Source organism: Macaca mulatta, chromosome 15 (genome assembly GCF_049350105.2).
Source record: "Macaca mulatta isolate MMU2019108-1 chromosome 15, T2T-MMU8v2.0, whole genome shotgun sequence".
In the NCBI taxonomy this organism is placed as follows: domain Eukaryota; kingdom Metazoa; phylum Chordata; class Mammalia; order Primates; family Cercopithecidae; genus Macaca; species Macaca mulatta.
Window position 1 is genome coordinate 47,004,257 of NC_133420.1, and position 21,886 is coordinate 47,026,142.

Sequence of the window (21,886 nt, forward strand, 5' to 3'; positions counted from 1 at the left end):
GAGGAGTTGCTTCTTATCTCGATGAGCAAAGAAAGTGGTTTCTTGAGATGCAAGCTACTCCTGGTGACTATTCTGTGAACATCGTTAAAATGACCACAAAGGATTTAGAATATTTCATAAACTTAGTTGATAAAGCAGCAACAGGGTTGGAGAGGATTGACTCCAACTTTGAAAGACGTTCTAATGTGGGTAAAATGCTATCAAACTGCGTCTCATGCTACAAAGAAATATTTTGTGAAAGGAGGAGTTGATTGATACAGCAAACTTCATTGTTGACTTACTTTAAGAAATTATGACAGCCACCCCAGCATTCAGCAATCACCACCAGTCAGTAGCCATCACCATTGAGGTAAGACCCTCCACCAGCAAAAAGATAATGACTTGCTGAAAGCTGAGATGATCAGTAACTAAGATATTTTAAAGTTAACTAATGTACTTTTAGATATAATGCTATTGCACACTTAATAGACTGCAATATAGTGTAAACAAAACTTTTATATGCACTGGTAAGCTAGCAAATTCATGTGGCTTTCTTTATTGTGGTGGTCTGAAACAGAACCTGCAATATCCCCAGGGTATTCCTGTATGATCTTATGGAACCACTGCTGGACATTGTGGTCTGCTGTTGTTGACTGAAATGTCTCATGCAGCACATAACTGTAATACAGTGGCGGGGGAATGGCGGCTGTATGTTTGGAGGAGGCATAAATGAAACAAAATTGGTCAAATGTTGCTAATTGTTGAACTGGGTGGAGAATACATAGAATTTCATGTCTACTATAAATTCCTACCATAAAATTTCACCATAAATATAAATTCCTACTATAAATAATACATGGAATTTCATTCCTACTATTAATGAAGGTAGGCTTTTCCTACTTTGTCATTCTTTCTACCTCTATATATGCTTGAAAGTTTCTTTAATAAAAGTTAAACAAAATGCCAAGACCAGGCTCTGTAACCATGTGACAATATGCTTTAATGCAGTGAACTGCAGAACAGCCTCATGGTGAGATTTGTAGGTCTTCTCACTTTTGTTAAAAGGACTCAGGAGTTGTGTTCCATATGTTTGTAGCATTAACACCCTTGTGAAGATCAGCAAAAGTGCGGGAGCCATGTTGAAACCACATGCACCAAAACTCATTCCAGCTCTGCTAGAGTCCTTGAGTGTATTGGAGCCCCAAGTTCTCAATTATTTGAGCCTCCGGGCAACAGAGCAAGAAAAGGTGAGTGGAGAGCCCTGTTAAGATACCAAGGTTCATTTGAATGACATTGTCACTACTCTTACCAGAACTCACCCTGTCTCACCACATGCAGTGTTTTACTATTTTTTGGAGAGAGGTTGTCAGCTCATACACTGTTTTGTGAATTGGATGAAAACTGACACTTCTATCTAAAAAATGAATTAACATTTGTTTAACATAGTTTTTTGTACATTTCAATTTTGGGGGGGCTTGGATCTATACCTTCAGAGTCCTTCCATGGACTCCCTCGCCCTGTAAGCAAAGAGTATTTGCACCTAGACTTTGGCATATCTCAAAATCATTCTGCTTTGTAGGTGTAATGGAGTCACCTAGTCTCTGATCAAAGTCTTTTTTTTTTTTTTTTGGAGACGGAGTCTTGCCCTGTCACCCAGGCTGGAGTGCAGTGGTGCCATCTCAGCTCACTACAACCTCTGCCTCCCGGGTTCAAGCAGTTCTCCTGCCTCAGCCTCCCGAGTAGCTAGGATTACAGGCATGCACCACCACGCCCAGCTGATGTTTTTGTATTTTTGGTAGAGACGGGGTTTCACCGTGTTAGCCAGGATGGTCTCGATCTCCTGACCTCGTGATCTGCCCGCCTCGGCCTCCCAAAGTGCTGGGATTACAGGCGTGAGCCACCGCGCCCGGCCTGATCAGTCATTTTTAAAAACTGCAGATGAGACATGTTTATTGTGAAAAGTTAATACAGAAGGATAGAAAGTAATCCCACAGGAGGTCTCCCCATCACCACAGTATCATTCCCTGAGAAGCACCTGCTATCAGAAGTTTCCTGTGCCTTCTCTCAAATTCCTTTTTAATCATAGGCTACCGAACCAAGCAAACATACTAATTTAAAAATAGTATCAGACTGTGAATGTCGTTATGTGATTTGTTTTTTAAATTAATAGAATATCATGTCTATATATACACATTCTTTTTAATGTATACATAGTGCTCTACATGAGGTGATTTTGAATTTTTGGTGGAGAGGTTTTGCAACATCAAAGGTTTTAATTGTTCTTTTTTCTCCGTACCTTTGCCACTGTTGAATAATGTTTATCTGATAACAAGAATCTCATTTTTCTAATTTGCACTCTTTTCCTAGCATTGTCCATTGCCTTTTCATATCGTATTAGTCATTTATATTTCTTCTGTGATTGTGTTTATATTCCATGCCTATTTTTCTATTTGACTTTTTAATTTACTTTTTTTATTAGAACTATTAAACACTGTTATATACAACATATTTCCTCTGTTCACCATTTGCTTTTTAACTTGCCTAAACTTCTCTAATAACTTACTCTCTTTACCCTTTGCCTCTAATATTGCTGCTGCTTATTTATTCATTATTTTTCCCTCTTTCAGCAGTAGACTTGCCCCTTCCTGGGTGTCCATAGAATGTTTACTAAGCATTGAGAATTTGGAAACATAAATTCTAGTCTAAACTTTGCAGCCCTAGGCAAGTCACTTGTGTATGACTTACTTTTCTCCTTTGTCATATCTGGATAGTATTAACCTCTCCTTCAGCATAGTTGTTAGATTAAAATACCTTTGTAGATATGAAGGTTGATTACAAAGTTAAAGAACTACCCGTATAAAATTTTTTACTGCTTAGACACAATTTTAAAAACCTTAGAAATTTATTTAGTCAGTTCCTTTATTTAGTGGATGGAGAACCTCAGGCTCAAGAAGGCTGGATGACTTGCCCACAGCCATACTATGCTAATTTCTTAACTATTATCTGAATTTTTCGCCTGTAGTGAGGTGCTGCTTCTCCTGGTAAATTGTTGAGTATAGGTCAAAAGAAATTAGAGTTAGACTTAATGTGTGCCTTTGTTATAGCTATGGATTATTTTTTTTTTAAAGTTCTGTAATTTGGAAGTGAAAGTCTTTTATGGTGTGTGTGTGGATTATTCCTAATTAATTGAATGTGCCGAGTGACTTGAATTTCTGTTCTTTAGGCTGCGATGGATAGTGCTCGGCTTAGTGCTGCCAAATCCTCTCCGATGATGGAAACAATCAACATGGTGAGTGTCTTAAATAATGAGAGGGTTTGCTTACCTGATGCAGTGAGCTGAGATCCGGCCACTGCACTCCAGCCTGGGCTACAGAGCGAGACTCTGTCTCCAAAAAAAAAAAAAAAAAAAGAAAGTGTAATTCTTCAAAGTCTTCAGGCTATGTTAAATGAAGTAGAGACTTTTGGGATGAGTCGAGCAGCTGTTGTGACTCCAGTTTTTTCTTAGTATATTTCTCTTTTCTTCTCTGTCACTAAGTGGAATAAATAGTTCCCCAAATACCAGAAACAGTCGGTCCAAATTTGTGTTACAAGGGACAACAACATATTAAGAGCTCTGTATAAATTTACATCTGTAGTCTTTTGATCTGTGTATTTAGAAAGGTTCAGAGTTGTGCCTGTGCCTAATAGTTATCTTTGGGAGGAACTAGGAAAGTTATAAGCTGGAGGTATTTAATGAAGTAGGTAACATAAAGGTAGGTGAAGAGATTGGGCAATGTCGATATGTTGTTTTAGTCATAGGAAGGCATTTGCAGTAAAGAGCTGCTTGGCACTCTCAGGTTCTGATTTCTAAAGTTCCTGGAGTCTTGGTAAAGTTACTCTGTTGTGTACTCCCGGTAGTGGTTAGTTAGCTATGATTGTGTTTACTGGAAATTAGTTTGCTAAGCAGATCTATACCTTTAGCAGGACTCTGAAGATACAGATCCAACCCCTAAAAAAATTGAAATGTACAAAAAACTACGTTAAACTGGACAAGAGAAGTAGTTATGTTTTAGTACCTGTTGGGGGACTGTTACCAAAATTTGGTCTAAGAATGTTGTATCTTTGTTGGATTATTGGGGGGAAATAAAAATTTAAAGAAATAGAAATAGTGAATACCATTTAGTTATATTCATTATTAATAGAAAACATGTTAATTGCATTTTCAAAAATAAAAGCCAGCAATTTATAGGAAAATTCATCTAAGAAATTGACTCATTAGAGGGGATTTGGTAGGGTAGGCCCACTGTAGAAGGTCAATTTTTAGTTTAGGTTTTTTATACTAAACATGGATTGATAAAGAGGAAGTAGGCTCGGAAAGATTCTTTATTCTTGAGTAACCATTATTTTCTTTTTTAGCAAATTGATGTTTTTCATTTTTTGGTTTGTTTTTAGTGTTGAATCACTGATGAATAATTTTTCTGTTTGTAGTACAGTGGTGGTTTTAATATTGAAATTAGAGCAGAATCAAACAGTGATTTTTCAACTTCGTGTCAAATCCAGTGGGTACATGTTTGACAAGGGCAGTTTTTAATTGAAGATGTGGTCCTGACTTATTTGCCAAGGCTTACCTTTATATTTGTCCTTTTTCAAAAGTGCCTGCAATATCTTGATGTGTCGGTGCTGGGCGAGCTAGTTCCTAGGTTGTGTGAACTGATCAGAAGTGGTGTAGGTCTTGGAACTAAGGTAAGTGTACTTTTCACAAGAAGAAATGTGCATCTTCGTTAGTTTTGGCCATAAGGATATAACAGCCATCATGTTTGAAATTCATGTTTTACCACAAAATCTAATATTATTATACACTAACCATTTTATTTCTGTGGTTGCACCGATAACTGAAAACATGTAACTGTTCCAGTAAGTATTGTCTTAACTTACTTAGTGGAATCATTTCTGTTCTCTGGGTGCCATGTACGTACCCTCTAGGTTGTCATTCATTAGCAGTTCATGGAAATGCGCATCCAGTTATTAGGGCATGGATTGTTTTAGGTGGCAATTGGATTTTTCACAGAGGGGTCAGCAGTGTTTGAACAGAAAAATGTCTTCGTTTTCAAGATCTTTGAAGGATCAGACGCCCCCCTGCCCACCACCCTTTTAACAACAAATTAATAACTCACATTTTTTCTTATGATAAAATTAACACTTGCTGGTATTTTAAAATTTTAGCATTTATAGATTAGGAAAAAGTTAAAAATTGTCCAGAATTTTGCTATACAGAGATAACTGCTGTTAGTATTTTGGAGTGTTTCCTTCCGGTCTTTTCTGCACATGTATCTTCTGCAATGTCCTCTTCTAATGGCCCTGTGATACTCCACTGTATGGATGTAACATCATTTATTTTATTCCATCAGGGAACATCTGACTTGTTTTCAGTTTTTGAAAAATTAGTAAAGCACCGTGATGCTTAATGTTGATGAGGCATACCTGAAGATATTTGGTTAAATTTCTAGAAATGGAAATGTTAGCCCAGTGATGGACAAGATGACATATTTTGCTTTTCCAGAAGATTGTACCAGTTTTCTTTCTTTTTCACAATGTCTAAGATCACCCATGTTTCTCTTGGGAGTTTAAAAAATAAAATCTCTGCATTACTAGTTTAAGAGTTTTCCTTTTTCTGTATTGAATCCTGGAGGGGGTATTAGGTTTCATGTATTTTATATGTTTAAATTTTTGGCACCTAAGCCAGTGGTTTGGTAGGTAGAACATTGTGACCATCAGATTTAGACCTTTGCTTTTGTAATCCTGTAGGGTGGCTGTGCCAGTGTCATTGTGTCATTAACTACTCAGTGTCCTCAGGACCTAACACCTTACTCAGGTGAGTTTGTCAAGTGATGTGTGGTGATATTTTTGCACGGCCCTGTCTTGTGTGACAGAGTTTTAAAAAGGAAAAATAATTATCATTCAGACCTGCTTGTGATGCTGTGTGCCTTTTCTCCCTTCAGTCCCCTGGCCCCTTCATTTCCTTGTCTGCAGGAAGTGCAGGGTTTATCAAGTTTAGCAACTTTTCACTGTTCATAAACGTTTGATTGTTCCTTAGTGGTATATGGAGGTAAAAGTATCCTCTATTCCAGAGGACTTACCATTGATAGCTGATTTTATGTCAGCATTTTTCTCTTCTTAGATTGGTTTCTAGACTGAGCTAATGTTCTTTATATACCTGGCTCTCATTTTTGCAAAGTTTTCCACGATATTCTGGTTTAATTTTAACTTTATATGAGGTGAAAGGAAGCAAATGGATATATAAATATAACATTCAGAAATCTATACTGTGGAGGAAATCAGATGTTAATTATAGGGTTAGGTTTGTTTGGGTTCTGGGAACAGAGTGGAACATTTGGTCAACCAAGTATCAGATTTTTTCTCTTTATTTCTGGTAGGTAAACTTATGAGTGCTTTGCTTAGTGGCCTGACAGATCGGAACAGTGTGATTCAGAAATCTTGTGCATTTGCCATGGGCCATTTAGTTCGGGTGAGTTAAATTTCTTGCTTAGTTAAATAAAACTCTGACAGTTACAAAGAAATACTTAGGATTGTTTCTTTTTCAGACTTCACGGGATAGCAGCACTGAAAAACTCCTGCAGAAGCTCAGTGGGTGGTATATGGAGAAAGAAGGTACCTTTCTTTTTCTATTTTATGTCATTTTAAATTTAGATGTTAACAGCCCAGTAAAACAGTACAAATTAGGTCTTACCCTCCATGATTTTATGTGATTTGCTAGAAACATTTGTTTCTTTCCTTTTCTTTTTTTTTTTGAGATGGTGTCTGGCTTTGTCGCTGAGGCTGGAGTGCAGTGGTGCTATCTCGGCTCACTGCAACCTCAGCCTCCTGGGCTCAAGCGATTCTTGTGCCTCAACCTTCTGAGTAGCGGGGACTACAGGCACGTGCCACCACACCTGGTTAATTTTTGTATTTTTTGTACAGATGGGGTTTCGCCATGTTGCCCAGGCTGGTCTTAAACTCCCGAGCTCAAGCTATCTGCCCACCTTGGCCTCTCAAAGTGCTGGGATTACAGGTGTGAGCCACCACAACCCAGCCTGCTAGAAACATTTCTAATTGATTTTACCTATTTGTTTTGCTATTGTATGAGTTGAACAATAGCCTATTTAGATCAGTTACCCTTAAAAACAATAAATATCATAAAGATTTTGGTTTCTCCTTTTCAGAACCTATCTACAAGACCTCTTGTGCTTTGACTATTCATGCTATTGGACGATACAGCCCTGATGTGTTAAAGAATCATGCAAAAGAAGTCCTGCCTCTGGCATTTTTAGGCATGCATGAAATTGCTGATGAGGAAAAATCCGAAAAAGAAGAATGTAATTTATGGACTGAAGTGTGGCAGGAAAATGTACCTGGTTAGTAGTGTGACCTGAGTTAAACCTGCTTCTTAGGAATCACAGCTAGAATTTTTTACTTGCATTCATTTTTCATAAACTCCTCTAAAGTTACTTTCCCAGGACCTTAATATGCACCCATCCCAATTGCTGAGTTCTCAAGGTTGGCACTTAGGATTTTTGTCTTTACTCATTCCTCACTGTCCACATGAGAGAATACAAACTCTGTGAGCAAGGAGAGCTTTACATTTTTAATTGAGAGTGTGATTTTATGTGGCCTTAGACTATTTTAGAGTGGTTTTCCAAATGTGTTTTTCACCTTGTTACATATTAATGGGTGATGCCCATTTGTGTGATACGTTCCTGTGGGTACCTAAGTTCGTAAAGTTCTACTATTGTGAGAGTAAGTCACAACACCATCACACTTTCTCTCCCTTTGAGAGAGTGGTGTGTTTTAACAGTTGAGAATCACTGCTTTTAGACTGTTGGTCACTGACTCTTTTTCAGACTTAGAAAAATCAGTTAATTTTTCTTGTCACTTAAAAGTTGTTTTAATTTTGCTTTCCTAGGTTCTTTTGGTGGCATTCGATTATACCTGCAGGAGTTAATTAGTATTACCCAGAAGGCTTTGCAGTCTCAGTCTTGGAAAATGAAAGCCCAGGGTGCAATTGCCATGGCATCAATTGCAAAGCAAACTAGCTCTCTAGTACCTCCATATCTCGGAATGATACTGACCGCATTGCTGCAAGGCCTGGCTGGAAGAACGTGGGCAGGAAAGGTAAAGGAACCATTCATGCCCAGTTAAAGGGATTCTGACTTCATCTTTCATTTCATATAATAATAAGGGTCTGGTTTTGTGTAACTTCTGATGGATTATTTTTGTGAACCAGATTTCCTAGACGGTGGAGCTTTGGGTAAACCTTGCCCAATTAACTGTGGTATTTCCTCTGAAACTGGAACCCACGTGGCCTTGCATAATGGACAGTAATGCTGGAGATAGATACATTTTTCATATTCAGCCTTCCAAGTTATGTCTTAAACCAACTTGTCAGCATTTTGTACCTGTTGACCTTATGAACAGATCAGGATTGAGCATAAAAAGATCAGGATTGGGCCCGTGTGACATAGAGTAGCAAGGTAGGCTGCTTCTAAACCTGGGGCTGAAGATGCCCATCTCTGGGACCTATGAATTAGTAACAGTTATTTTTTTACACAGGGGCTTTAGTAGGATTCTTACAGTGAACACTCAGTGGGGAACATGAGATTGTGGCAACATAATGATCTTTATGTTGTAAAGGTCAACAGTGGCCCATGCGGTACTGAAGTAGTACTGGACTGGGAGTCAGACATCATTCTAATTCTGTGGTTGACACTGTTGTCTGTGAGACCTGGGTCAAATCAGTTCTTTAGGCTTCTACGAAATGGAGGTGAAGATGATTATCCTGCGTCCATGGTTTGGAGTAAAACTTGGTGGATGTGCTTAAAATTATGCATTAAAGATGAGGTGACAATTGTTAATTTTTGCTGTCACAGTTATCAGAAATTCCTAAGGTAATTATAATCATAGTGTAGAGAGTGTAAATGACATGTTTGGGATTAATAGTATGTCCTCATCTTTCACCCCCTTAGGAAGAGCTGTTGAAAGCCATTGCCTGTGTGGTGACAGCTTGCAGGTAAATGTTCTTTCAATGAGGATGCCATTTCTTAAACTGAACCTGAAAGCTGCAGCCTTTATTAACTTCTGATGCTTTTTTATGGATCCTGTAGTGCAGAGCTGGAAAAGTCTGTGCCCAATCAACCCAGCACAAATGAAATTCTTCAAGCTGTTCTGAAGGAATGTAGCAAAGAGAATCTCAAATACAAGATTGTAGCAATCAGCTGTGCAGCTGATGTCTTGAAGGCCACCAAAGAAGACAGATTCCAGGAGTTTTCTGACATTGTCATACCTCTCATCAAGAAGGTAATACCACCTGTATCCTCAGTTCTGGTTTATACTTTAAAAAGAAAGAGTTAAAACATTGTTTTCCCCTATGTCCTGATGATTAGGATTAGTTTAGCTGCAAGTAGCAGAGAAATTCCAAAATATGGCCTTAAACAAGATAGACAGTGCTATGTTTCTCATGTAGCATTGGGAGCATCACAAAGCGTTCAGGTATTCCGGCTCTTTACATCTCCCAACTCTGCCATTTCTAGGGTGGAGTCATCATCCTCAAGGTCCACAGTGTATGTGTGTTCCAGGCAGGAATGCAGAGGAGGTGAAGCAAGGATGAAGGATCACAGTGGGCATGCCAGTTCTCTCTTGAGGAGAGTTCCTGGGCACCGCTAGATGGCACTTTGACTTATATCCATCCCGTTGCTCAGTACTTAGCACACCTGGCAGCAGACTGAGTCTTCATTCTGGGTGTCCATTTTCCCTCCATGGGAGAAGCAGAGAGTGGATTTGGTAGTAAATGAACAGTTTATGTCATAATAAGCTTTGGCTTAGCTAATAAGCTAAGCCACCCCAGCCATCCTAGAATAAAGGCAAGAAGCTCAGTGTGTCATGTGAATTGCCTCTGCCATATAGTGGAGGATTTGGGTCAAAAAAATAACCACTCAGGTTTCATGTGGAAAATGGAATACTCAGTTTTAAAAGTTGGGCACTGGTCCAAAAAAAAGAAAAAAAGAGTGTGGTTTCCCTATTTGTGAAACATGAAATATTTTAAGTAACATTCTTATTTCTTATTGCTGCTAATTTGCAGTTGTTTTCTTTCAGTAATAAGGCTATTTAAATAATTTCTATTACAAACATAGTGATAGCATATGGATTTAGGAGACTTGTATTTTAAGTTGACGACATCACTAGCGAGCTGGACCAGTTGCTTCTCTTAGCCTCTGTTTTCCTATCTATCAAGAAAAAGTTTGGATTTATTCAGATCGTTACTGAGTTTCTTCCATCTTTAATACCTGATTCTCATGCAGATCTCACGTTATGCTCAAAAGACTACATATGCAGTATTTTTTAGCTTTTGTTTACAGATTCCTGTAAAGTATTTCCTAAATTTATTAGAGACACAGTATTCTGGTTATAAATCCTTGTCGTAAATGGGGAAGCTTATGGTAGAGAATTTACTGTTTAACTCTTGGTTAATAGCTCTTGCCCTAGTACTCTGATTGGTTTAATAGCATACCTGTAACTTTGAAGAAGAAAATATTAAATTTTATTTTCTTTGATATATCCTAGAATTCACTTGAAAGTAGTGGGGTCCAGACAACCAAAAATGAAGATGAGAATGAGAAGGAAAAGGAGCTCCAGCTGGAATATCTGCTGGGTGCCTTTGAAAGCCTGGGCAAAGCCTGGCCCCGAAACGCAGAGACCCAACGTAAGCACCAGAAACCGCATTTGAAGAAGTGCTGTAACCAGAGGTTACTTAATGAGAGCAAAGGTTTTCTGTATGACAAAGTATAGTTATTGTTTCTTATCGAGCCTGATTGATTAGTAATGAGAATTACTCAGTGGAAATTTTTTGTGTACGTGAGCATATCACCTCACTGATCAGTGTACCATTGCAGCGAGGGCTGCTGTAAGAAAGTATCACGGACTGGGTGGCTTAGCAGAAATTTATTTTCTCACAATTCTGGAGGATGGAAGTCTGAGCTTTTGAGATCAAGGCATCGTCAGCAGGGTTAGTTTCTTCTGAGACCTTGGCTTGGGAATGGCTGTCTTCTCCGTGTGTCTTCACATGATCTTTGTTGTCTCTGTGTCTTAATCACCTCTTCCTGTAATGACACCAGACACACTGTATTAGGGCCCACTCACAGGACCTCTTTAAAGGGTCTGTCTTCTATCTAATAATAATACAGTAACATTCTGAGGTACTGGGGGATAGTATTTCAACATATGAACTTTGGGGGCATAGTTCCACCTATAATAACCATGATACATTTTATGCAGAGAGTTTGATAGAAGAGTTCTGCTGATCTTCTTGATGATCATTTGGAGGAATCCACAAAGTTTATTAGTGGGGTCTCTTTATCCTAAAATGAATGGCCGTGTTACCAAGTGTTCAGTAAGCACTTGAAATCCTTGTTTCAGTGAAAAACTCACTACTGGACGATTTTCAGAACTGGACATGTATTTCCCAAAGATTAAATCAATAGTAAACCTTTATTATTGGATGAGGTTGCAGTTAGTTTCGAGTCCCCTGATAGGGCCTTAACCTTGGGATGATACTACCCTTTACACTGGATCTTAGCCAAAAGGCCAAGAAGTGATGATGCTACCCTTTAAGCTTGCCTTGGGTTGGGTCCTACAGTGCGTCCCGCTGAAGATCTTAGTGTGTGTGTCTACATATATATATATATATATATATTTTTTTTTTTTTTTTTTTTGGAGACAGGGTCTTGCTCTGTTACCCAGGCTGGAGTGCAATGGTGCAGTCCCTGCAGCCTTTACGTCCAGGGCTCAAGTGATCTTCCTGCCTCAGCCTCCCAAGTATTTGGGTATACAGGTGCATGCCATGACACCTAGCTAGTTTTTTGTTTTTTTTGTTTTTGAAGAGGTGAGGTCTTGCTATGTTGCCCAGGTTGGTCTCAAACTCCTGGGCTCAAGTGATCCTCCCACTTTGGCCTCCCTCCTGAAGTGCTGGGATTTATAGGTATGAGCCTCCATGCCAAGCAACAATATTACTGAATGTTATTAAAAAAGGTATTGTTGAGTATTTGTAATTGGATATGTCTAGAATCAGAGTTAAGGTTCTCTTTGAGCCCTGTCAGCCTTTGAGTGAACTTACGTATTTGCTGTGTTTATAGGAAGAGTTTCCCAGAAGATACAAATTTGCAAGTGGTTTTATTTCTTAATATTATACACTGCAGTGGAAGTCCACTAATATGACGCTATAAAGACTGTTACACTTTTCCTTGATAGGTGGAGACAGCTAAGGTAGGGAATTGTATGAGAAAGTTGATACAAACATAAAGCAGTTTATTTTAATATAAGATGTAGAAGGTTGTTAATAGAAAAGTGCATTTATTGCGAACCAAGGCCTTTTCTTTAGGAACTTAACTGTTACGCATTGGCTTCTTACGTATATCTACAATTTCTGGGTTTTGTTTCTTTAAAATAGAGAAATTTCAAGCTCTTATGAGACAATTCTAGTGCAGAATTCTAGATTTTTTCCCCCATTTTTACATTTGTTTGAGCCCTACAAAATCCTACAGTAATTAAAAACAATTTCGTTCTTAAGTTTTCTGCTGGTTCATCAGTTGGCATAATATTAATTATATAATTATAATTACAGTTGCGCTTGGCATAACAGGTTTATAAGAAGGCACTGTTGACTCTTGGCAAACCTGCAATTTGCAGAGGCTTGTGAGCATCTAGAGAGGAGCTCCTGGCCTCCAGAGTTCTCGTTTCTTTGGCTGTCATTCAGGGAGTTTTGAGGGGCAAAGGGGGTGTGGTTAAAGTGCTTTCTCAGTTCCATGGAGAACCATATGCCTTGAAAGTGAATATTTGTAAACAATTATATTGTACCTTTGTGGGGGCAGTTTCTGATCAAGGAAATTTGTTTGGGGATTGAGTACAAAGTCATGCTGAAGGTTTTGGAGAAATTTCAATGGCTTTAATTAAAAATATTTATTGTTTTATTTCTCTTTTTCCTGCTTTTCTCTCCCTTATCCTCCCTGCCTTCTCTCTTTCTCTGTCCCTCTGCCTTTCTCTTGCTCTGTCTGTCCCTCATTTATTCCATCTCTTGCTCTTTTATACTCTCTCCTGCTGTGTCCCACCTTGTCCAGGTTGTTATCGTCAGGAGCTGTGCAAACTGATGTGTGAACGGCTAAAACTCAGCACGTGGAAAGTGCAGCTAGGAGTCTTACAATCAATGAATGCCTTTTTTCAGGGGTAAACTGCTTCATGGTTCAGTTTTTTATTTTGTTCCCCCCACCCCTGCAGCATTTTATATATAATCAGTGGAATTTTTATACATTTAAAAACTAGTAGCTAAAGTGACAATGATACATACAGACAGAAATTGTGACAGGAAAGTTTTAGACTGTTTCTTAATAATTAGCATTTGTACCTTGCTTTCTGATTTGTATAGGTTAATGCTTTTGGAAGAAGAATATGCAGATCCTGAGGCTTTGGCTGAAATTCTGCTTGAAACTTGTAAATCAATCACATATTCTTTAGGTGAGTGTAGTAAACTAAAACTGACGAGGGAGTCCTAATTTTAAAGCTAAGGAGCCGAGCTTCAAATATTTCCTACCTTGTCTTAGGAACTAAATTTCTGAAACAGCTACTGGACTCTGCTACTTAATATACTCCGTGTGTACCCCTTAACTGGAATATTTAAATCTGGAACTATAACAGGATTTTAGCATCTAGTTTAGAAAAACCTTCGTGACAAGTATTTTTACAAAATTGTTACTTGAAAGTAAATTCAAACTTACACAATGGTTGCAACGACAGTACATTTAATACTCTGCAATATGTATACACTTTACCCAGAATCATCTGTTAACATTTTGTGCCATTTGCTTTGTCATTTGGACTTCTGTATACATGTTTTTCTCCTGAACCATTTGAAAGTATGTTGCTTACATCAGGCCCCCTTTTTCCTCAGTTATTTAGTGTGCCACAGTACCATTGTCAACTTTAGGTAGTAAACATGGATGCAGTTTTTTAAATCAAATGTTTATTGTTCATACTGTAGTTTGTTCAGTTGATTCGGTAATGTTCTTTATTTTTATTTTTACTTTTTGAGACAGAGTCTCGCTCTGTCACTCAGGCTGAAGTGCAGAGGTGTGATCTCAGCTCACTGCAACCTCCACCTTCCAGGTTCAAGCAATCCTCCTGCCTCAGTCTCCCAAGTAGCTTGGATTACAGTTACTATCACACCTGGCTAATTTTTATATTAATTGTAGAGACAGGGCTTCACTGTGTTGGCCCAGGGTGTTCTCGGACTCCTGAGCTCGAGCAATCCACCTGTCTTGGCCTCCCAAAATACTGGAGTTATAGACATGAGCCACCACACCCAGCCAGTAATGTTCTTTATAGGATTGTTTTTTTTTCCCTCCCCTTCATTAGGGAATCCAGTCCAGGATGATGATGATGATGATGATGATTAATATTATTTTTGAGACAGGGTCTGCTCTGTCACCCAGGCTGGAGTGCAATGGTGCGATCTTGGCTCACTGCAGCTCTGCCTCCTGGGTTTAAGTGATTCTCCTGCCTCAGTTTCCCAAGTAGCTGGGCTTACAGGTGTGTGCCATCAAGCCTGGCTAATTTTTGTACTTTTCATAGAGACGGGGTTTCACCATGTTGGCTAGTCTTGGTCTCAAACTCCTGACCTCACGTGATCTGCCCGCCTTGGCCTCCAATTCATAATTATTTATTGAATTTTGTTGTCATATATTTTTAGTCTCCTTCAATCTGGAATACTTTGTCAATCTTTCTTTGTCTTAGGACATTGACAATTTTGAAGAATAAAGTCCCTTTTTGAAAAAAACAGTGTTTCTCATTTGGTGTTTGATGTTTTCTCATGATCAGATCCAGGTTATGAATTCCCAGTTGGGATACTTACATAAGTGATATGTCCTCACATTAAGAGGCACACACAGTGTCCATCTGTTATCATTTGTGATGTTAATTTTGATTACCTGGTCAAGGTACTATCAGTTTTTCTCTAATGGCTAGTTACTATATTTTCCTTTTGTGTCTAATAAGTAGCCTGTGGGAACAGACCTTAAGATCGTTCAAATAATGTTTATCTTCTTTACAATCTCTTCTCTATATTTAGCATGCATTGATGATTCTTCCCTGAACCAGTTTTTACTAAGATGATTTTGCAACTCTAGCATTTTGTCCACATTCACCATTTGATAGTTGGAATTCTATTGTAAGCAAGATTCTTCTCTTCTGCCCATCTTTTTATTTATCTGTTACTGGCATTGATTCATGGATTTCTTTCCCCCTTCAAAGGGTTTATAATTTAAGTTTTTAAATCTTAATTTGTTACTCAAATTGTCCCAGATTTGGCCAGTGGAAGCCCTTTCAAGCTGACTCCTGTGTCATTTTGACAGGTCACTGTCACTGTAGCACTTCTGTACTTCATAGCATAACAAGATTAAGGCCCATCTCATGCCTACCCTGCTTTGGGCTTGGTTGTATGTTGATTTTTTTGGTAGACAATTTCACCGTGAATCAGATGCCATGTCAAAGAGTGGATGCCAAGGAAGCATGCTTCAGTTGCAGTTGCTGGCAGTAACATGCTTTTATGGATAAAGAACTGGCGGCCAACAGACTTGTCTTTGCTGGGTTCCAGGTTTCCCTGATCGGCTTAAACACTGGGTCGTATAATGTTCTTTGGTAAAATGAGGAGGGTCATGCAGACCTAAGGATCGTTCTTATGTGTGATGTGAAGATGATTTTGTGTTTGAGATAGTTTTTTCATCTTCCACTTCTAAAATGGATCATTTAAATATTACCATTTGTTGTGGTGATTGGTATACTTGGCTGACAGGTTTTTGTTTTCCCAAAGTAGGAGACTATGTACATTAGCACATTTCAAGTATTTGATACTTAGCAAAGGGAAGCTTCCTTTAAAACATAACAAAACAAAAAACCAGATGTACCCTTCCCTAGAGTTGTAATTTCTGGACATCTTTCTTTCAGTAACACAAATTTAATCTTGGAGGTTGTGTTTTTCAGGCAGGCCGTATAAACTGTATGATTTTTCTTTTTAGAAAATAAGACCTACTCATCTGTGAGAACAGAAGCTTTATCTGTGATAGAATTGCTGCTTAAAAAACTTGAAGGTAAGTTGTTGTTAGTTCTGACTGGAGGACCACAAAGCCATGTGGCATATGTTTTAGAAATTTTTTGTTTCATTTTTCTTATACTCTAAGCATATACTCTGAAATACAAATCAGTATGTATGCACATGCAATAAGAAAGGACAAAGCCAAAACTATTAAATTTTACTAAATATTTAAATTTGATATTCTTTTATATATTTTTAATATATTATTAAGCTATAGTTGTCTTAAAGTAATAAAGTTTTTGTTTTCATCGGGAATCCTGACTTAATCTTGGTTAATTAGAGGAAGTGGTTGACAGTGGCATGTGTGCATGTAAATAAGCAGAACAGCACACTGAAAAGTGGAGTTGGAAAAACATTTTTAACAGTTATCTACCTGAGTCATCAAATCTGGTAGTAGCAATTTTCTTAATCCTACTTCTTCTCCCCTAACCTGTTTTTCTTCTAATGGTCTATCAGTGGGCAGGGTAGGGGGAACTTAGCATTTTCTCCAGTGGTGTATCTGTTACTGATTTCAGAAGGAGGACTGTCTTCTTTTTTTTCCTGTCTCTCAAATTGTTTTAACTTCATGGATTAAGAATGTAGGAGATGGAAACGTTTTTCCTGCAACCTTGTGTGTTTGCTCTTTCTACTTCTCTATCTTTGCTTAGCAATTAAAACACCTCTCTTAGGGCTCCATCAGACAGAACTTTTAGACTCAGTAACACTAAACATCTCCCGATCCCTTTTTTCCTTGTTGAGATAAAAGAGCTAGGCACTTAAGTCATATTACCAAATTCTCAGTTTGCCAGATACGTACTAATATAGTCCAGATGAGGAACATGAGGCTGAAGGCAAGCTAAACTTGCTTGAAGCCACATGGCTAGAAAGTGGCAAAACCTTGTAAACAAGATTTAAGATTTGACATACTTTCTTATTTTCTAAAATTTTCAGTGTGCATGTAATAGTTCTCAGATGCCTTACTCAAAGAAAAGGGAGTGTCATCTACTTAATCTGACCTTGCAATTATGAAATTTCTTACAAGTTTTTCTTTTTTTTTTTTTTTTGACTGACCATATCTTATGAAATGGCCTTGCGATGGTGTTGTTGAAATGACTTTTTTGCTATAGTGTGCCTTGCCCCGATAATTCCTTCTTCCTACTATGCTTCATTGTAGTTATTTCGCTTTCTCCCACTGATACTGGAGGAAGGAGAGGAAACTCCCTGATGTGCCTCTAGGCTATTGTCAAGAATTAGGTTTTGAGACACCTATTGAACATTAAATCATTATATACTGATCTGTTATCAAGAGGTTGCTTTGCATTTATTTGGGGGATGGATATTTTTAAATTTTTTTCTTGTCCTATAAGGAATCTTTGGGGTTTTTTCTTTTTTCTTTTTCTTTTTTTTTTTTTCATGCAGAATCTAAACAGTGGGAATGTTTGACATCTGAATGCAGAGTGCTCCTAATTGAGTCTTTAGCTACTATGGAGCCAGACAGCAGACCTGAACTGCAGGAGAAAGCAGCGTTACTGAAGAAAACACTTGAAAATCTGGAATAAATTAGAAGGGGAAGAAACAAACAAGTGCCATGTTCATTGGGGGTTGAAATGGTGGTGTTCTTTGAAAAACCAAGTGGGGAAGAGTAAAGATTAATCTGTAGCATGCATCATTCCTTGGCTGAAATAAAAAGAAAAAGCCTTAAATTTTGTTCCTTATTAGCTTTATTTTACTTTATGTTTTTAAAGTATCTGGGCTGAGTGAGCTTAATGGAACCTTGGATGTTTGAGGGGTGATTGTAAAGGAAACTGGCAGAAATAGTTGTTAAAAGAGTACAAGCTATTATTAAAGGAATTAATAGACAAAGTTGTAGAGCAAGCTGGATAAAAATCTTAGAACTGCATTCAAATTAGTTATTTCAGGAAGGGGCCTGTAAATAACTTGTTTTAACCTTCCTCTTAAACCTGAAGAAATAGGAAGCTGTGTCATCTCAGAGGCTTTCTGAGGCCTGTGCCAAAGTCAGAACCCAGGTGTTTAATATTCTGCCCTGGATACTTTCTTTTACAGCCATCTGCCAAATCAGTGCTAACCCTGGCCCACCCAAGAAACTTCCAAGTTGAGGTATGTTTAGGGCGGCACACAACAGCCCTTGTGCCAGAACTAAAGTGACCCTTATCGTTGGGTTTCCGAAAGTCAGAAGCTGAACATTGTCTTGTGTGTTTAGATGGTTGATTTGGAGAAAATGATTGTTTAGCATCTTTACAGATGGAGAGGACAGATTCAGTCTCATTAGGATAATTCCAATCGTCTTCCTTTTACAGGTGGGTAAAGTAGATTAGGACAAGATCACACATTCTATCGGTGTCTGTGGCTGCATATTTTGCAAAACCAGAAACAAAATCACAGACTGCCTCAAAACTGTAATGACAACATAAAATTTCTGTTCACTTTTATGCTACCAGTATGACTTTATAGGGGAGAAGGAAAGCCTTTTAATTAGCCACCTGGGAATTACTCTTTTAAAAAATGCCTTTTCTCAAAATAACATGATACCACTCCAAGTAAATCATTGCCACTAGGGGTTTTCCTCCTTCCTTCTGTTGCCCATGCCCCTGCCTGAAAGTGTAGGGTAAGAGGAAAAACAAGTAAAGCCTTAGTGTTTATGGTAAACTGAGAACTCTGTAGCTTACCTTGGATTCCAGAGCAGAAGATTGGTTTACATTCAATGCTGATCCTTATTGACATTAACACCAGGAATCTCCATGTTTATTATTTTTCGTGGAAACTCCATGTTTATTATTTTTGAGGGTCTCTATTGACCGATGTATTTCAAACTTTTTTGACTGCAAGTCATAATAAAAATAACTTTTTACATCACGACCCAGAACATGTGTGTTTGTGTGTGTATATATGTGCATGCCTAAATATAAAATATTTAAAACATTTCATGAAATAATACATAACTGTGTGATACCCTTTAATATCTCCCCCTGGGCTCCTGATATAATACTCTTCAGACTGTCTCAATTCATTTCCTGACTCACAACTTGGGTCACTACTCACAGTTTAAAAAACACTGCCATAGATAGCACCTAGACTTGGCTGAATATGCTGTGTTTAGGGATTGTTTCTGATTGAAAAGGGAGTTTACAAATAAAAATTTAAGTGTTAATTACAAAAACATCCTCTGCTGATACTGACTTGTGAGTTTTAGTAGCATCATGAATTTTAAGGAATCTATCATGGATTTTCATTTGAGAATGGCTTTTGCTTGGGGTAAAATCAACTTCGGATGTTTTTTAGAAAGTTTATGGCATCTTTTAGGACTTACTGTTTTTCATATCAGTATTTCCCCCTCCACCAAGTACTCTCTGACTTTCATTTATAGTACTCGGGATATTATTCCTTGGCAAGAATGCAATGCAGGTTGGATATTTTCAGAAAGTAGGATTATAAAGACAAGAATTATGCTCTTAGTCTATATCAAATGTTAACACCTTGTCAAATGTTACGCTTTTTAAGCTTTTTGTTTTTTAATATTGGGAATTTCCCTTGGTGCTAACAGTGGTGCTGAGGCACTCGAACCTTTGTGCTTAGTGCTATTGAATTCCTGTACATTAGCCTTCTGAGCACGTTTCTAATTTGTATACTTAATGCCTTCATCTTGACCAGCCTAATCATTCACACAGCTAGTAATGCTCAATAATTGTCTCACAGTGCCCCTTGTGTTTGATGTGCATGTGTGCATATATTTATTAAAAGGGTTAATAACAGAGCTTGTAATTGTGAAATGTTCACTGGCCAACAAATGGCAGAAGGACTCATACATGTTTATTATCATCAGCCTTTGTTTTCCAGAGCTCCCCCAAACAGATTTTGGTTCTTTCTCCCTGGAAATAGTCTGTGTTACCTGTCATACAAGAAACTGATTGGTGGTAGGGTCTATTACTGAATTCCTTATTCCTGGAATTAGTGCACAGGATGTATTGTCTCAAATGTACTGATATGTGAAAAGGAGATACCCAAAGTGTGGCAAGTTGGAAATCAGAATCGTGAAAATAGTGTATAATTGTCTTTCTGGTGATAAAGAGCAGCTGTTTCTTAATGTTTGCATTGAATTTATAATTCCATGTATCTCCCTGTCTCCCTGTAATACAGTCTACCTGCACAGCAAAAGTGCCTCTGCATCCCCATTGCTTCCCTCTTCCATCTTTCACTGTGCACTTACTAATAAGACAAAAGAAAAAAGATGTGCTCTTGTTGGTCTGCGCTCTTGCAGCAACTGCACTGTGCACACACTGGCTGCCCTCCATGGGGCATTTCTACCTGCTGCTGCCACAATAGATTCATGCTGCTGTCTAGGCCAGGGAGTTATTTTGACATTGGCCTCATTGTAATGTACAAACTATTGTTAAATGGGTGTTATACTTAACAGAATTTTGTATTTTATATGCGACTTTCACAAAATCCTCTGCAGTGTGTCCCAGCTAGCTAAGTGTCTGATAGTCTTATTTTAAAGGAAAATCCCATCCATGCCCAAGAAGATATTAAATGGCAAATAAAACTGCATGATCTGTTCTTTTGAAGTAGTGCATTAATTTTTATTAATTCTTCAGGAAAATAATTCAACTGCCAAGGTGTTGACTAGTTACACTTTAAAAAAAAAAAAAAAAAAGCCCTACTGCCTGCCATATTCTGAGCTAACTCTGGTAAGTAGAAATTGCTGGGCTTAAGTGTTTAGGAGTTCCGAGGCAAAGCGGAAACAAAAGGAAGACTCCCTGAACAACTGCTGTCAGATGCTTGGAGAAGAGGTATGGAAACATTTTATTTTCTCATAAAAGTAATCCCTTAGGAACATACAGAAACAACAGACAGTTCTCCTTTTGACCAAGATTAAGATACGTGGCTATGAATGTAAAATGTCAGAGGTACAATCACATCCTATACTGTAAACTGCCAAGCAAATATTTAGACTATAGAAGGTGGCCATGAAAGTGAGTTACCTTGCTTATTATCTCGAGCAGCCAACAAGCCCATGCCGTTCCCTCCTGGTATGTTTTTTCCTTTCAAGCAGGTTCCAAATTAGCTTACTAGAGTAACTCTTTTTTGTTGTTGTTGTTGTTGTTGTTGTTGATATGGAGTCTTTGTCACCCAGGCTGGAGTGCAATGGTGCGATCTTAGCTCACTGCAACCTCTGCCTCCCAGGTTCAAGGGATTCTTCTGCCTCAGCCTCCCGAGTAGCTGGGATTACAGGCACCTGCCAACACACCCAGCTAATTTTTACATTTTAGTAGACATGGGGTTTCACCTCTTTGGCCAGGCTAGTCTCAAACTCCTGGCCACAGGTGATCTACGTGCCTCAGCCTCCCAGAGTGCTGGGATTATGGGAGGGAACCAGGGAGCTAGAGTAACATGTTTTTAAAGTGAAACATTATAATGTTATAAAAGTTGGAAACAGCCTTTCAAATGATGCTTTCTGAAAGTTTTAAGTGTTTGTTTACCTTTAAAAATGATACATTTCTTTTACATTCAAGTAGTAGTGAAAAAGCCTTTATGAAAAAGATAAAGGACAGTGAGAAAACAGCTAATAGGAACATCTGTATTTGTTTGGGTATTCTTGAAAAGAGTACTTTAAAACCAATGTTGGGTATTAGTAGTTAGATGTATAATTCTGTTATGCTACTTTTGATTCCAGAACAGTCTTCAAATACAGGATCTTTTCTGAACATCAGTATTTTTTAGTATTTGTTTTATTTTAGCACT

General features: G+C 38.1%; 1 protein-coding gene across 7 annotated transcripts in view; it reads left to right on the plus strand.

Moving 5' to 3' along the window:
* ECPAS (Ecm29 proteasome adaptor and scaffold) overlaps nucleotides 1-17,829 on the plus strand; it is a 125,407-nt gene extending 107,578 nt beyond the window's left edge. For all 7 annotated transcript variants that reach the window (XM_077968343.1, XM_028834989.2, XM_015117110.3 and 4 more), the window contains 15 exons: nucleotides 1,076-1,226; nucleotides 3,203-3,268; nucleotides 4,612-4,701; nucleotides 5,764-5,830; nucleotides 6,393-6,484; nucleotides 6,561-6,627; nucleotides 7,179-7,370; nucleotides 7,919-8,127; nucleotides 8,979-9,022; nucleotides 9,117-9,309; nucleotides 10,573-10,711; nucleotides 13,122-13,227; nucleotides 13,427-13,515; nucleotides 16,071-16,142; nucleotides 17,546-17,829. In XM_077968343.1, the coding sequence (XP_077824469.1) occupies nucleotides 1,076-1,226; nucleotides 3,203-3,268; nucleotides 4,612-4,701; nucleotides 5,764-5,830; nucleotides 6,393-6,484; nucleotides 6,561-6,627; nucleotides 7,179-7,370; nucleotides 7,919-8,127; nucleotides 8,979-9,022; nucleotides 9,117-9,309; nucleotides 10,573-10,711; nucleotides 13,122-13,227; nucleotides 13,427-13,515; nucleotides 16,071-16,142; nucleotides 17,546-17,685 (1,717 nt within the window). In that variant the 3' untranslated portion in view covers nucleotides 17,686-17,829. The remainder of the gene's footprint in view (nucleotides 1-1,075; nucleotides 1,227-3,202; nucleotides 3,269-4,611; nucleotides 4,702-5,763; nucleotides 5,831-6,392; nucleotides 6,485-6,560; nucleotides 6,628-7,178; nucleotides 7,371-7,918; nucleotides 8,128-8,978; nucleotides 9,023-9,116; nucleotides 9,310-10,572; nucleotides 10,712-13,121; nucleotides 13,228-13,426; nucleotides 13,516-16,070; nucleotides 16,143-17,545) is intronic.
* The last annotated feature ends 4,057 nt before the right edge of the window (nucleotides 17,830-21,886 follow it).